Source organism: Dipteris shenzhenensis, chromosome 24 (genome assembly GCF_047967505.1).
Source record: "Dipteris shenzhenensis isolate YYH24624 ecotype China chromosome 24, Dip_SZ_1.0, whole genome shotgun sequence".
Lineage (NCBI taxonomy): Eukaryota > Viridiplantae > Streptophyta > Polypodiopsida > Gleicheniales > Dipteridaceae > Dipteris > Dipteris shenzhenensis.
The window spans coordinates 9,315,504-9,331,615 of record NC_141619.1 but is presented as its reverse complement, the minus strand read 5'-3'; the positions used below and the strand labels follow the sequence as shown (position 1 = coordinate 9,331,615).

The window sequence follows — 16,112 nt, the reverse complement described above, 5'->3', positions numbered from 1 at the left end:
CTATAAGGAAAATATGTTCTTATCGTGGGCTCCTGAGGAACAGGAACATGTCTTCTATAGGTAAAAAGTTGGTAACATGCTTTAGCTCCAGCTCTTCTAATCTTTTCAACCTGTTTTTGTGCCTCAGTTCCCTATTGATAACGAAATCCACCCAAATCTACATCATCCCTTGGATGTGCATTTATGTCATCCTGCCATGCATACCATACAAACCACAAACCAACATTTTCTTTTCTCTTGCCACCATACCAACAAGCATCCAAGACAGTAGGAGAGCAAAACTCATTTTCTAAGTGCAGGTCTTATTGGAGCTTGCCAATAGTAATTTGGGCCCGCAACTTGTAGAGGCCTCATAGTATACTCCTTGTAACCTGATAGTCTCTGATCAGAGCCAGAAGAGGCACTACTTTTCTTTGCTTTCAAAGTTTGTCTCACAATAGCAGTGACTTCATGGTAATTATAGGCCGATGGTTATAGAACACGACCTTCTTTAATTTCCAAACTCTTTTCAGACCCAATTCAAAAGTGACAATCTTATCATATTTCAAATGTTGATCTACATAAAGTGGTATTTCATTGTCCCAAATTTTTGCTAGCATTCATGTTCAACCTAAAGACCTAAAACAAAAAGATTCGGATTTGGCTTTTGCACCTTCCTATTTATTGCTTTCTTCCACTCTGACTATAGAAAGCACATCCTGTCTACTTGTAGAATAACGTCAACAATGAAATCTCTATAAACCCCACAAACACATTTACCAATGAAATTGTCTAGATCTACATACATATACCTACAATCATAATCCTTTGTCGTTGCTAAGACAAAACTTTCAGTCATGCAACCCCTGTACATATTTAGGTAAATCTGGTGGAGCACACTAGAATCTAGCTTCCTATTTCTAAGTGATATTTTGCGGCATTGATCTCAAGCATATTGGCAAGGCGCTCCCATGCACACTCCGCCAAACCATAAGCACTCTAGCATTGTAGGAACAGAGAGACAGAGCTAGTTTTGTATTTGATTTGTGACTCTTGTTGAGGTGTCAAGAGGCCTAAAGATGTTCCACGACCTCGCTGAGTGCCCCAAAGTGCCCTCTCTAGGAATTTTATCTGTCCTCATCCAAGCCACCGGTGACAAACAGTTTGCATGTATTCAGTTGCTTCCAACCCACTCACTACATTTCTATTGTTTGTTGATGCATCCACTATAGAAACATGGAGGCATAACATCTCGATAATGAGGTGACGGGCATTTGTCTTCTCCCAAACCTTTGCGTCGCTATCCTCCTTACTAGCATCAAGCTGATTATCCTGATTCGTTATAACGTATAGACGGACACCCTAGATGCCTCCTGCCTTGAAAATTCAACAAGGGACATAAAAGCGGAGAGTGTGGCAATGCAATTTAGTGCTCCATCATCTACATAAGACAATTCCAATGCTGTCTGCACATAGTAAACAACATCCTTAATGTATTGCGCAATACACTACAATCAGAAAGGTAAGCAAGCAATTGTGTTTGAAAACCACCGTTGCTGCTCTTGTGGAAGGATGCTAGCAAATCACATGCAAGTGCACAGAGAAGAAACAAATTCTCGGACCCAAATGTTTCCCAAAGGGCTCCATGACACTATACATTGGTGGGCTCTTCCTGTGGGCGAACCGAGAATCTATCTAGTTCTTTTACACGCTTACCTAAAACAAGGCTACTAGGCGTTCAAAAATCCTTCACCCCATGTATGTCCATACCCCACATTCAACCTGAAATTGCTCGGGTGGTGCCTCGAGCGAAGGAAATGGAAGCTTTACCAAATGATGCGGTTTGCCAAATATACGCCATCTTGGAGCACACCCAAAATCTTAGTATAAGCAATGACATACCTTCAGACCTCGGATGGTACCTTGAGAATGCATTGTCGACCTTGGAAGGCGGCACAATATAGTTTGAAGGTACCGCCCATAGCGTGAGGATGGAAACCCCTTCCGTGCAGTTTGAAGGTACCGCCCAGAGCGTGAGGATGGAAACCCCTTCCGTGCAGTTTGAAGGTACCACCAAGAGAACGAGGATGGAACCCCTTTCGAGGTCAACAATGCAATCTGCAGGTATGCGACTGCTTATAGAAATTTTAGGTGTGCTGCAAGATGGTGTGGATTTTGGCAGACTGCATCGATTTGTGAAGATTCCATTTCCTTCACTCGAGCCACTGCCTGAGCGATTTCGAGTGAAGGCAGCACAATGTAGTGTGAAGGTACCATCCATAAGGCGAGGATGAAAACCCCTTTCGTGCAGTTTGAGGTACCACCAAGAAGGTGAGGATGGAAACCCCTTCCAAGGTCGACACATGGCAGTCTGAAGGTATATCACTGCTTGTAGAGATTTTAGGTGTGCTGCAAGACGGTACCTTGAAAATGCATTGCGCCGACCTCGAAAGGCGGCACAATGCAGTCTGAATGTACTACAATTTGAAGGTACCACCTCGGAACTGCACGGAAAGGTTTCCATTCTCGCGCTCTAGCATTGTGCCGACCTCTAAGGTGAGAGGAATGGTGACAGGTGCCTCCCACAAACCATGGTGAAATGTTTAAGGAATGGTAACGGCTGCAACCCACGAACCAACCATGGTGAGAGTGAGTAATTTGTTGAAATTATGCACCTCGCTGTCGTAAGATGGATTGTTTGTGTTGACCACGTGCACGAATTAGATGAATCGATGTTTGATAAGATTTCTGGAAATTTTGATCTTTTGCACGGTGGGGACCTCCGAATTTGTCCAATGTACCTTTATCCTTGGATTGCTTGCATTTCAACTTCCGACATCATCCTACCATAATTCCGTTGCATTTGGGCCATGCACATGAATCGTTCTTGTGGATCTTTGCGACAGTAAACTCATGGCATCGCCGTTTGGAATTCGTGACATTGTAGCTTGTAGGATCGCTGGGCACGCAACTTCCGGCATCCGAGAAGATTCGGGGCAATTTTCGAATGCTTTGATTGATGATTTGACGAGGCATCGGCTTTAACAACACACGACTTTTACCACCTTCAACGGAATACATGCATGGTGTTCCTTTCGACGCATCGATAAAGTGATCCTTATAGCAGTTACTTCCCATATGAAGAGTGGATTCTTTCTAGAACTTACAAGGAGGCTGTCAAATGGAACGGCCTCCAACTATGTTGGGAGTTGTCACTCTGAAGTTGAACGGAATGACGAAACGTCGTTCGAAAATCGTTGTGATGTTTCGGGAGGCGTAGAGATTACGTCTAAAACTGGACAAAAATCGTTGGATGATCGTTCTCACATATGGATAGCAGGCGGCAAATTGATGGAGACCGTTCCCTCTGATGTGGGAAGCGAGTACGACTTTGAATCTATACCTATTTCCGGAGAGGGAGATTACGTCGGCTTCTTGACGGAGATTGATTCAAGTTGTGCTGATGTTGATAAGCAACTTCAAGCTGAGGATTTGCACCATTTGCCTGACTTAGATGGTAGAGTACAGGATCGAGGAGGACACAACACCAGGAAAATGGCATGCGCTAAAAAAGGTCCCTATCTTGTCATAAGGTCTTTGATATAGACATTAAAAAAAGGTACACAGAAAGAATTGTTTCACCCTGGAATGTTTAAATGTAATTTAACGGCCACTATGAATCGTTGTAATGCGATTTAATGGTGCTTTCTGGGGTATGTCTAATAATGGCTCGTGTGACTTCAAAGCTTCGTAGCTTCACGTGCAATTATCGAAACAGGAGGAACCTCATTGCAACAAAATCAACAAAGTTCATGGTTTATTGAGAAGCAGCAACAATTGAACACCACAGGAAGCATGATGTAACAAAGACAAAATCATTCTTTGATTGCTTTTTTTGGGGGGGGACCGGGGGAAGGGGGGGGAGGGGGGGGAGAGAGAGAGCTTATTAACGTCCACGAAAGACCGAGAGTTTATGAGACTTTAAAAAACCACATATAATGAGCTAAAAACAGGCATCCATACCCCAAGGCTGGTGTCTGAAAAATATGTTGCCTTGTCGTTGTTGCAGGACAGAGAATCCGCAATGTAAAGGGCAACGATGGGAGGCCATTGGCTGTCTTCCCGCAAAATACTATTCAGGACTAGTATATGTTGTCTATGTGATCAACTCTAAGGGTCAGCTGAGGATAGACAAGATGATCTCGTCTGACAATGGCTCTGGATTTGGTGAGGGCTGTCATCGTCAAGGAAGAAAATCAGTGAGTATCGTCAAAGGGTAGAGAGGAGATATTTGCAGTCCTCATGTGAGTATCCAACTGAGGTCAACTCGGATCCCAATCACGGGCAGCTCTAGGATCTCATAACTCGGTGCCAAACGTTTCTGGTGTTTGGCAATGATGGCACGGATCCGATAAAGATATGGGTGCCGGGCACAGGGTCTTGGGGGCCTGGGCCTCCGTGACCTGGATATGGCGATGGCTTGGTCCAAAATCACACCACTAGAGTGTGGCAATCTGCCTATGTGTGATAAGGTGGTGGTGGCGCCAGGGGTTTTTGATGGCAGGGAGGGCATAAAACTAGTTGAGGTGCTGGCAGTGAAGAAGTCTCTGAGTGTACTTTGCCTGGGTGGGGCTGGTCTCGGCTGTCTGTCTCCCAACAAAGTCTCTCTATGTCGCCTGAGCTCTGATAAAAACAAACCCAAGCATTTTTTATCTTCGTACTCCATCACCCTACGGAGTGGGCCAAATCCCTTTCTGAATAGACAGTGGTATCTTCCTCGGATTTCATAATATACCGTGCATCTACATACGTAATGCTCCTCTGTCTCCTCCTCCTGCTGGCATAACTGTCATATGGGCTGTGTGGGTGTATCTCCCTGTCTCTATTCTCAACTGATGTGATGAGGTTCGAATTTGGCCAATAATACTACGTAGCCCGTGAGATAGGTGTGTGTCCATGTATGCTGGCGTGGCTATAAGTTCATCTTGAGATAAATGAAGAAAATAGTGTGCCATCTTCTTCCCTAGGGGCTCATGTGGTCTAGTCCAGGTTCTCTCAGTCTCCAACTTGACAATATCAGCTCTAATGATCTTGTTTCGGTCATGGCGAGATAGGTCTAACTTGGGACAATCCAAACTATATTGAAAGGGTGGGAGTGCATCCATTGTCAACTTATGCTCTACAAACCATCTCTGTAGCTGAGCATACCAGCACCATGTTCGACCTCCTCTGCTAGCTGCCTGGATGATATCATAGCCAACCGTGCATATCTGGAGCCAAGTAGATCCCACAATCTATGTATGCAAGTTACTGCCTGGAACAGAGCCTCAGTCACTAGTGGAGCAGCTGCTAATTCAGCTCGTATTATCGGATGTGGTACAGATGGCTTGCTCCGGATCATGCGGGCAATCAGTGTCACTAATGGCCTTTCCAATCTCCTCCACTCAGTTGCACCCCCTACACTGGGGCCCCATATAGCTGCACCATAAAATAGTGTGGGCACCACCAATGTCTCAAACAACCATAATTTTGTGCGTGGCTCTTGGAACTGTACATGTGCACACTGTCTCTCTAGTGCCCCCAAAGCTGCATAGCCTCTATCCAATCTGGCATCAATCGCGGCTCTCAAGACCCCGAGGTACACATAAGATCGTACCTGCTCTACTGTCTCACCTTTGAAAGTGAACTGTTGTGCTGAGCGCGTTACCCAAGCCTATGTAGTATTAAATACCATCACCTTGGTTTTACTGTTAGATCCCTGTCCTCACAAAAAGCTTGTAGCGCATCTAAATGTCTTTGTAATCCTTCCGGGGAATCTGCAATCAAAACTACATCATCTGCATAGGCTGTCTTCCCGCAAAATACTATTCAGGACTAGTATATGTTGTCTATGTGATCAACTCTAAGGGTCAGCTGAGGATAGACAAGATGATCTCGTCTGACAATGGCTCTGGATTTGGTGAGGGCTGTCATCGTCAAGGAAGAAAATCAGTGAGTATCGTCAAAGGGTAGAGAGGAGATATTTGCAGTCCTCATGTGAGTATCCAACTGAGGTCAACTCGGATCCCAATCATGGGCAGCTCTAGGATCTCATAACTCGGTGCCAAACGTTTTTGGTGTTTGGCAATGATGGCACGCATCCGATGAAGATATGGGTGCCGGGCATGGGGTCTTGGGGGCCTGGGCCTCCGTGACCTGGATATGGCGATGGCTTGGTCCAAAATCACACCACTAGAGTGTGGCAATCTGCCTATGTGTGATAAGGTGGTGGTGGCGCCAGGGGTTTCTGATGGCGGGGAGGGCATAAAACTAGTTGAGGTGCTGGCAGTGAAGAAGTCTCTGAGTGTACTTTGCCTGGGTGGGGCTGGTCTCGGCTGTCTGTCTCCCAACAAAGTCTCTCTATGTCGCCAAAACCCAAGCATTTTTTATCTTCGTACTCCATCACCCTACGGAGTGGGCCAAATCCCTTTCTGAATAGACAGTGGTATCTTCCTCGGATTTCATAATATACCGTGCATCTACATACGTAATGCTCCTCTGTCTCCTCCTCCTGCTGGCATAACTGTCATATCCGATCCTGATGGGCTGTGTGGGTGTATCTCCCTATCTCTATTCTCAACTGATGTGATGAGGTTCGAATTTGGCCAATAATACTACGTAGCCCGTGAGATAAGTGTGTGTCCATGTATGCTAGCCTGGCTATAAGTTCATCTTGAGATAAATGAAGAAAATGGTTCTGGTAGTGTGCCATCTTCTTCCCTAGGGGCTCATGTGGTCTAGTCCAGGTTCTCTCAGTCTCCAACTTGACAATATCAGCTCTAATGATCTTGTTTCGGTCATGGCGAGACAGGTCTAACTTGGGACAATCCAAACTGTATTGAAAGGGTGTGGGAGTGCATCCATTGTCAACTCATGCTCTACAAACCATCTCTGTAGCTGAGCATACCAGCACCATGTTCGACCCTCCTCTGCTAGCTGCCTGGATGATATCATAGCCAACCGTGCATATCTGGAGCCAAGTAGATCCCACAATCTATGTATGCAAGTTACTGCCTGGAACAGAGCCTCAGTCACTAGTGGAGCAGCTGCTAATTCAGCTCGTATTATCGGATGTGGTACAGATGGCTTGCTCCGGATCATGCGGGCAATCAGTGTCACTAATGGCCTTTCCAATATCCTCCACTCAGTTGCACCCCCTACACTGGGGCCCCATATAGCTGCACCATAAAATAGTGTGGGCACCACCAATGTCTCAAACAACCATAATTTTGTGCGTGGCTCTTGGAACTGTACATGTGCACACTGTCTCTCTAGTGCCCCCAAAGCTGCATAGCCTCTATCCAATCTGGCATCAATCGTGGCTCTCAATGAAAATTGTGGACCAGAAAAGATCACCCCGAGGTACACATAAGATCGTACCTGTTCTACTGTCTCACCTTTGAAAGTGAACTGTTGTGCTGAGCGCGTTACCCAAGCCTGTGTAGTATTAAATACCATCACCTTGGTTTTCCCAAGGTTTACTGTTAGATCCCTGTCCTCACAAAAAGCTTGTAGCGCATCTAAATGTCATTGTAATCCTTCCGGGGAATCTGCAATCAAAACTACATCATCTGCATAGAGCAGTATGGGTATCAACACTCCTGCTAGGCTGGCTCCGGGTCCTCCTATCCTGTTGATATACTCTGAGAGCTCATCAATGTATATGCCAAAGAGTGTGGGAGAGAGAGGGCACCCCTGCTTCATACCAATAGTACTCATAACTGCATGTGACAGCCCTCTAGGTGCTTTAACTCGGCCCATCACCATCTCATACAAGGCATATATTCCCCATTGCATCTCATGTGATACTCCAATATCCTGTAGTCTTTCCATCAGCCTGGTCCGTGGGATTGTGTCAAAGGCTTTGCGGAAGTCTACAAAGCAACAATATATCCTTTTATGATGATGTTTGCCTTCCTCTATGAGTGCCCGAAGAGTCAGGATGTGATCCAAAGTGGTATAACCTCGCCTAAAACTTGCCTGTCCTACCGCTCTGTGTCCATGCATTGCTGCCCATCTGCTCAACTCCTTTTCCAAGATGGATCCATATATCTTGGCCAGGCAGTGGCCAATCATGATAGTCCTGTAATTGTTGGGCATCATCGGATCTCCACTCTTAAAGAGCGGTACAATGGTATGCTCTGTCCAGCTAGGGGGGAATCCTTCACAAACTGCTCTATTAAACACATGCACAAGAAGTGGTGCCACAATGTCCCGTGCGTACATGAAGTGCTCTCCCGCTAATCCATCATGATCCAAAGCCTTTCCATGTCCCAATCTGTGAATGGCATCATTGACCATGTGCAATCTGAAGAAGGAGCAATATGTAGGCCTCGTATCCTGTGGGTACGGAATCGGTGGCTGTCTTGGTATATCATATAATGATTGCGCATAGTCGGCCCAAGCTTAAGGTGCTACAATCGGTGTACCAGGCTGTCTCTCCTGAAACATCCTCCATGCCTTCTTGCTGTTCTGTCCCAAGAATAATTGGTAGATCTCTGCCTCCAATTTAGCTAAGTAGGCCCGTTTCTTCTTCCGTATTAGGCGTGAGAAGATGGCCTTGGCTTGCTTGTGTGTCCGAGTGTTTGTAGCAACCTCCTGCTGTAATTGTCTGCGCATCATACGACACTCATCGTCATACCAACTATTTTGTGGGGCAGTGCTGCAAGGAGGGGTGGATGATATTGTTGTGTGTGGGAATGCATACTGTGCTGACACATGTAATACCTCTGTCAAACCACGGGTGATCTCCTCCAGGGGACCATGAGGGTCTAGCACCATAATTTTGTCCCACACTGCATCTCCATACACTGTAGCAGTCTCCTCCATGAATTGGTATCTAGGTTGTAACGAAGGCCTGACTGCCCCCCTCCAGTATCCTCCTGACACAATAAACCTCAATATAGCATGGTCCGCAGCCACTCCAATGGGTTTGCTAGATATACTGAAATCACAGATCTGTGGGATTAGAGACGGCAACCCCATCAAATAATCAACTGTACTAGCACCTCCTTTCGGGTTCCAGCATGTAAGAGCATCTGAACCTGGCCAATAAGACAGACCATTGAAGATAATCAATCCATGGGCACTCCCTAATGCTAAGAAATGTGTACCATATTCTGTCACATCTCCCAAGTCCTGTGCCGACCTATGCAAACCCACCTCCTCTACGTTGATCTCTCTGTAGATGGCATCACTCGAGTCATATATTGATGTCTGCCTCAAGTGTGTACGGGCATTAAAGTCCCCCACAGTTGAAGTGACAAATAATAGTTGTAGTGGAAGAAGCAAGGTTCCTCTTTTGTACTCGTAGTCTAAGTTATACAGTATTTCAAAAAAGTCAAAGCAAATACTAAATGGGTCTTAGCTCATTGCTTGAGTGTAACATTTAAGGGTGTTCTAGTGTGATGCTATTTTAAAAATCCAACTAGAATTTGAAAATAAGATTGGAGAGAGAGAGAGAGAGAGAGAGAGAGAGAGAGAGATGTTTCCTTGAACAGTTCTCTAGGTGTTAAAATGCCAAAAACCTTCAAAAACAATGCTTTGCTTTTAAAAAACAAATTTCAAAAAGCAAGCTGAATACTCTGTCCCCTCCAATCCCCCTTTCGTTCATTGAAGATTTTATTTTTCGGGATGCCTATTTTGTAGCTAGGAATCTCCCTTCCTTTTTTCTGGCTTTAAGGGATGGCATGACCTAATTCTGCAGATCGTACTATATTGGAGACTGGAATTCAAACAAGGACCAAATGGAAAGCAGACGGCTATGAAGACCACTGCCAGTCTGTTGTTTCAGACTCATTATCAATGAAAGGTTTTGTAAGGATATGTGGGCAAGATGCAAAAGGAAGACCTATAGGTACGATAGGTTAAATTCTTAGAAAGAGGTTCCCACATCTACACTCCTCCCCTCTTCTAATAACTCTCCTGCTACACCCATAATAATTTAAAATAGACACAAAAGAGGATGGAAGGAAATTAAAATTCTGTAGAACCAGATGATTCAATGTTCCATTTCAGATTTTGTGCTTTACAAAGCTCTACTTTATGTTCAGTTTTGTAAGATTACTGCCCAATGTACCTCTTCACATACTTGAGCCCTTTTGACCAGATGGCAGCACTCAAATCCAAAATTTAAGGACAAATTTGTTGTGGGCTAATACATGTTTTAAATTTTCAATTCGTTCATATAAATTTGGGGAACTTGTTTTTTTATTATGGCTGAAAGAGAAGGGTAGCATGGCTGAAGTTGATATGATTCCATTGTTTTGCACTCACGATTGTCCTAACAGAACAACTAGCTTTGCTTAATTGAAATGGAGACTTGAAGCCAATCCTTGTTTACAAACCAGTGCTCTTTCACTGCAGCTCCATCACTCTTGATCTGACATTACTTTTCAGCAGCAGACCACTCAAAGGAACCTGACATTACTTTTCAGCAGCAGACCACTCGGAGGAAACTGGCAAGTTCTATTTAAGACCAACATCAGAGTTGCTGCCTTCATTCAATTCTGTCATGCATATCGTAGGACTCTCTAGGTAATCTGGCATCACTCTCAGAATTAAAACTAGCCAAACGCCCACGACTGTCAACAAGAGAAATCATATAAACAATTTCTCATGCAGTGCATGTATGTGCTGCCTCAAGCCTGTGATCTGACTCAAGGTGAATGAAATCTCTTAACCTCTCAGACGATACACAAATCAACAATTGCAAATGCCACATTACACCAGCATCTCCCAGACAAAACCAAATTGGACCGTCATGAATAAGTAATCTGCTGCACATGCATCGGTAGTGCACTTTGTATTTCTTTCATTCCAATGAGGGCAAGAGAAAATATCAAGCAATTAGTTTCTCAAATCCTTACATCTGCCCGAGGAGAGGAAGGCCTCATTCTCAAAGTATGAAAGTACTATAGGTTTAATCTCTAATGCCCCCTTTTCAAGCAATTAGTTTCTCAAATCCTTACATCTGCCTGAAGAGAGGAAGGCCTCATTCTCAAAGTATGAAGGTACTATAGGTTTAATCTCTAATGCCCCTTTTTCAGAGGATATTATGGTGGAAAATCCATGTTGTCACATCCTTACCAAGGCATTGTTGTGTCCACATTCCTTGTACCCGGTGCTCCTTTTTCAATCAAACTGACATTCTATGATCATTTAAAACTCCCAACTCAAAACTGAAAATGTTGTTTTTGTGTGGACCAATATACAAGCTGTGCGTTCAAATGACAGTAAACCCAAATAACACAAATGAAATGAATATGGTGAAAGATTCAAACCAATATTCAGGCTATGCACAACCAAAATCAGCTGAGCTAGCCATTTAGTCCTACGATGGTCAGTTTGTAGAAGCAAGGTGGATCAAGGGATGTGAAAGGTGAGATCTTAGTGAGGAAGTCACCACTGTTGAGTATCTCTGAGATCTTATTCTCAACAGCCCTCTCAGTTCAAAAGCTTGATATGACCTACATCTGCACAATAAAGACAGGGCTCGGGCTCTTTGTTATTAGGGTTCTCTTTGTTTTGGAACTATTATTTTATGCCATCTCTATTCTGAAAAGCCTTCAACCACGAAATATCAATTGTACATGGGCACCTTGAAGTATGGTCTTTTGCAATAACACGTGTATCAAATTCATTCAAGAAACGTTTCCGTTTCCGTTTCCGTTCCCGTTCCCCGTTTCCCCATTTCTGTTTCCCCTAACTGTGGTTCATGGGAAATTGTTTGGACGCTTGCAGCTTGAGCAAATTCTAGAGGGTTCTTCATTAATGTTATAACTACAACCCTCTCAAACATAAGTTCTCCTTCATGGTATTCTAAAGTTTCGAAGCCACTCAATCCTTTGTAGCTCATCAATTTATAGATATTAGAGAACCTTTATATAGCTCTAAAATGAAATGCTAAATCTTGATATCGAGAGATTACCACAGCTATCATAGAACTGCTTAACGAAGGGGACATGAAATGTGTGTTTAAGATCATGCTTTGTCCATATAAATAAGGAATACAACGCTTCTCAACAAAGACAACATGAAAGCTGTGTTAAAAACTCATGCTTGTTTAGGTGAAGTTGGAACACAACATTGGGAAATAGACCCATCTTCGAGCTGTTTCCTTCATACCTATTGCCTCCTTGATCGTTGATAGCTTGTTTGAGACAATTGTCTCGTAAATTTACACTGCTCGAATAAGTATTGATATTGAAGAACCATGATTAAAGCACCATGACCAAGACAAATTGGTCAATTTTCTGTGTCTCTCTCAAATGTATCAAATAAGGTCAAGGACTGGTTTCAGAATGCAAGCCGCTGGCACATAATCACTCTAGGTCACTCTGTGCGTGTACTCATTTTTTTCTATTTTGCAGTCATGGAGTACTTGGCTCTCTTCTTCCTAGCAGTACAGGTTATGCATTCTCCTCCCTGACTACAATGATTAAATTTCCAATGTTTGTAAGGCCGTATATGTCAATACATGCATCCCTAGGCATAATTTTTTGGGTGACCGATCGCAGAGCAGGCATGCCAACTCGAAATTGGAGTCTTATCTGCTTCAGCTGCAATTTCTTCATTAGTGGCGTGTTTCTTAAATTTACTGAAATTATTGGCACAGAGTCATCCACCAGTGGGGTTTTGGCTATTAGTAAAGTGTAAAAACTGTCCACTACCTTTGTCTACAAACAAGGCTCTGTTGGCTCTTTTTTGGGTCTAGTTTTTAAAAAGGTCTCAGCAATACGTGCATACAGGTCTCGCACATTGATCACTCATGTCTCTCAATTACTGCGGCTTCGGTTCCCTTCTATCAGAAAGGTTGAGCATGATCTTTAGCTCTTTAAATTGTTTCCAGGCTTCCTTGGCCTCGGCAGTCTCTTCTTGTACTACGTGGTTCTGTATCCTTAGCACCTATACTAGGCACTCTTGCATCTCTCTCACATGTGGCATTATTGCTCATTCCATACTATGATTCTCAATGCTCCAGTTCATTCCAACTTGCTGTTGGGTTTGCCTTGGTCATGCTTGGTCTAGGCTCAGTTTTTAGAGTTGGGCCTCCACGTTGGTTCTAACATTGTTTCCTTAGGGAGTTCCACTATTGGGGCCTTCCCTTGCAGCTCCCTCATTACTTTTGCAACTACATCAAATTCTCCCTTCTTTCATATTATATTTCTTGTGGCATTTCAAACATTCAGCACATGTCCATATATCGCACTTGGCACACCATTTTTCATCAGTTTCTAAGATACCTGAAATTCCCAAGTATCGCAGAGCCTTACACAACTCTGCTGCAATGCTATGTTTCTCTGATTTTAGTGAGGCATCTTCTTCGGCCTCTGATTCTTCTGCCTTTTTTGATTTCTTAGAAGAGACTCATGGTAGTAGCAATTTTTTAAAAGTCCTGGTAGGGCTCAACATCTCAATGGACCTCAGGTCAGTTGCAACCTGCTCAGTCGCCAGGTTCTCATATTGGTGTTGTGGGGTTCAGTGCTTAGTTGACTGATTAGTGCCCTTATTTGGAGCACAAAATCCTACACGTTTGAGATTATTTGGTTTGGTCCACGCATCTTCATTGATTTTTTGGTGGAACCTTTGTAGGAATGCATCTCATTTCTAGTCCCAATTCTTGAATATCTAATAGGTTATTGGTTGAATGACTTGCGTTGCCTATGTAGTCTACATGGGAAGTAATCCGTGCAGTCATCTTTTGTGTTGCGGCCATTGATATTGTAGACTTGTTAGAAACTCTACGCGGCTGAAGGAATCATCCTTCTCAGGTCTTGAACTCGATTTTGATCCTTGGGAGAGATGACATCTAGCTTGGTGGCTTAAGTGGTGAAATAAATACAAAAACCGGATCCTCTCCAAAATGCTTTCCATCATCGAAGGCAGCGGACAAGGACACGTGCCATTGGTGCCAATTAATTGGTTATGGCATTGTGAGCTGGCACAAGATTCTGGGGCACTATCTGGCCAGCCATATGAAGCTGGGAGTCTTCGGGGCTGTCTGTCTAGCTGCCCGCAGGGGCATCCTCAACCAGTGTCTGAATCTTGGGAAAGCATTGACGTGCCTGTTTTGATCAGGTTTTCAGGTGGGGTTCTGTAGTTTTCTTACCTCTGAGATTAGATATACGTTTGTGGAGCAAATTCCCGCATCGATGGACACGATCCAAGTCATTTGATGTTGTGTCAGGCTGTGGATCATTGAACTGATCATTGATTATTTCACAGAGTTCTCAGTTTGGTTTCAATTGGCAACTTTAGCCTTCGAGGGGCTCCCTCTTCTCGGATCTATTAGAACTATGCTGAGTGAAGATGACCATCAGTGGGTTCTACCGACAAAATACATTGCTTTTTCCATATGGTTGTCCTTTAACCTTCTCTAGAAGTGCAAGCAAGTGGCCATGGAGATGCAGGAAGAATGGAAGGGGGACAGCAGGGAGAAGTGGTGCATGCTCACCTCTTTTAGAGTGTGCCAGACGGTGTTATGGTCCTAGGGCAAAATGGTCGAAGAGATTTATCATCTCTACCTCGAGTCATGATTAAAGCTGACTGAAGGAGCCATTACTTTAAACCTTCTAAATAATTTCATAATGTTTATTACCAAGCGTGTGATTATGCTTGGGGATGTAGCAGGACACATGTTGAGAATAAACCTATGTACTCTCAGATTAGGGCTTTGGCAAATGATGAAAAAGTGAGGCTTATGAAATAGTTAAACTTGCAAGGACTAAATATTGTATTTGAGATTTTGCTTGATCAATGGAAGTACATGACATAATTTCTTGCTCATAAGCTCTACCCAAACAGACTTAATGTAAAACCTTCTCATGCTATTATTTGATTCTCTAAACCAATGGGCATCTGAGTAAATTTTGTATCGCAGTGGTTGTTGATGCAAGTGCGATTCCGCCACTCCCTTGTTTGCGGTCTGCGGCTTTGAAATATCTCCGATGTATGATGAAGTATCTTTTCCTTCATCATAATAAATTGAAATGTCAGAAATCATTCTTGTAATCAATGTTTCTTTGGGGAAAACTTCTAAGGAAAAAATAAATTTAGTAGGTCCAAGGACAAGAAAAACATAATCTTTTCTGTGAACTAATACAAGATCATATTTATCACTTATACTTGTCTTAACACTTCTGAACAGGACACCATTTATTTCACATTTGTTATGTTTTCTAAATTAACACTTCTGAACAGGAGGACATCTGAATTAACATTTGTCATTTATTTCAAATTTGTCATGCATTCTAAATTAACACTTCTGAACAGGAGGACAATTTTTATTTCACCAGCTTCTCCATTGATAGATAGATAGATAGATATATTAACGTCTCTAAAAGGCCAAACGGCCTATGAGAGTAAAACAGTTGATACATCTGCTAGTGTTGTCTCATCAAAGAGAACAACAAAATAAAAATGCGTGCTTTTTGGAAACGAGGTCAATATATAGCCTTAATGTATGATTCCTGCTAGATTATATTTTGAATATTTCACAATCGTGTCGCATTGTTGTTTTCTAGACAAGCTGGACCCAATAGCAGATGCTGGGGAATATGATCTTATTTTTGTGATGTCTCCTAACCTTGACATGGAAGAGAACTACAGCAAGGCAAGTTCTGGGTGCTCTCCGGTACTTTAAAATGAGCCATTGATCAGATAATCTAAATTTGACTGCCAATTCTATCTGGCAGTTACCAACATGGTGGTGTCTAAAAGTCTATAGGAAGTTGCCCTTGCCGTACAGGAAAAATATACAGAGAATTGTATTCATTCATCCCACCTTCTACACAAAAGTACATGACTTACCCCTCCATGCCTTATAAGTATTCTTGTTTGCTTTTATTAGCTAGACTGAGATTTTTTAAGAGTACTCTTCAAAACTGCAGTTATGTATGGGGAAAATCTAAGAAATTGGCTACAGTAAGGATTCTCTCCATTCTACAGGAATACAGATTGAAAAATCATGTTTTGACAGCTTGTGTGCAGTATTATATCCCCGTTTTTAAGCAGAAAGGCTCGTTATAAAATAGACAAGGTGAACCGCCTGGTAAGAGTTTGCACTCATAAAGATAAATGCTCGGCAATGTGGT

General features: G+C 43.1%; 1 protein-coding gene and 2 pseudogenes across 1 annotated transcript; 1 reads left to right on the top strand and 2 right to left on the bottom strand.

Annotated features, from left to right (window-relative positions):
- The first annotated feature begins 2,865 nt into the window (after positions 1-2,865).
- LOC147886181 (uncharacterized) lies at positions 2,866-15,721 on the top strand. Its single transcript, XM_087396004.1, has 3 exons — positions 2,866-3,553; positions 9,725-9,874; positions 15,543-15,721. Exons 1-3 carry the CDS (start codon positions 3,118-3,120, stop codon positions 15,659-15,661), a joined length of 705 nt encoding a protein of 234 aa, XP_087252130.1. The 5' UTR covers positions 2,866-3,117; the 3' UTR covers positions 15,662-15,721.
- LOC147886183 (uncharacterized) lies at positions 4,157-5,719 on the bottom strand (annotated as a pseudogene).
- LOC147886182 (uncharacterized) lies at positions 6,012-9,003 on the bottom strand (annotated as a pseudogene).
- Positions 15,722-16,112: the final 391 nt, after the last annotated feature.

Excerpts from the sequence above, each read along its gene's own strand:
- LOC147886181 (XM_087396004.1), top strand. The coding sequence starts at position 3,118 with ATGAAGAGTGGATTCTTTCTAGAACTTACAAGGAGGCTGTCAAATGGA. Across the intron at positions 3,554-9,724 it reads AATGGCATGCGCTAAAAAAG|ATCGTACTATATTGGAGACT; the intron begins GTCCCTATCTTG and ends CTAATTCTGCAG. Across the intron at positions 9,875-15,542 it reads TGCAAAAGGAAGACCTATAG|ACAAGCTGGACCCAATAGCA; the intron begins GTACGATAGGTT and ends GTTGTTTTCTAG.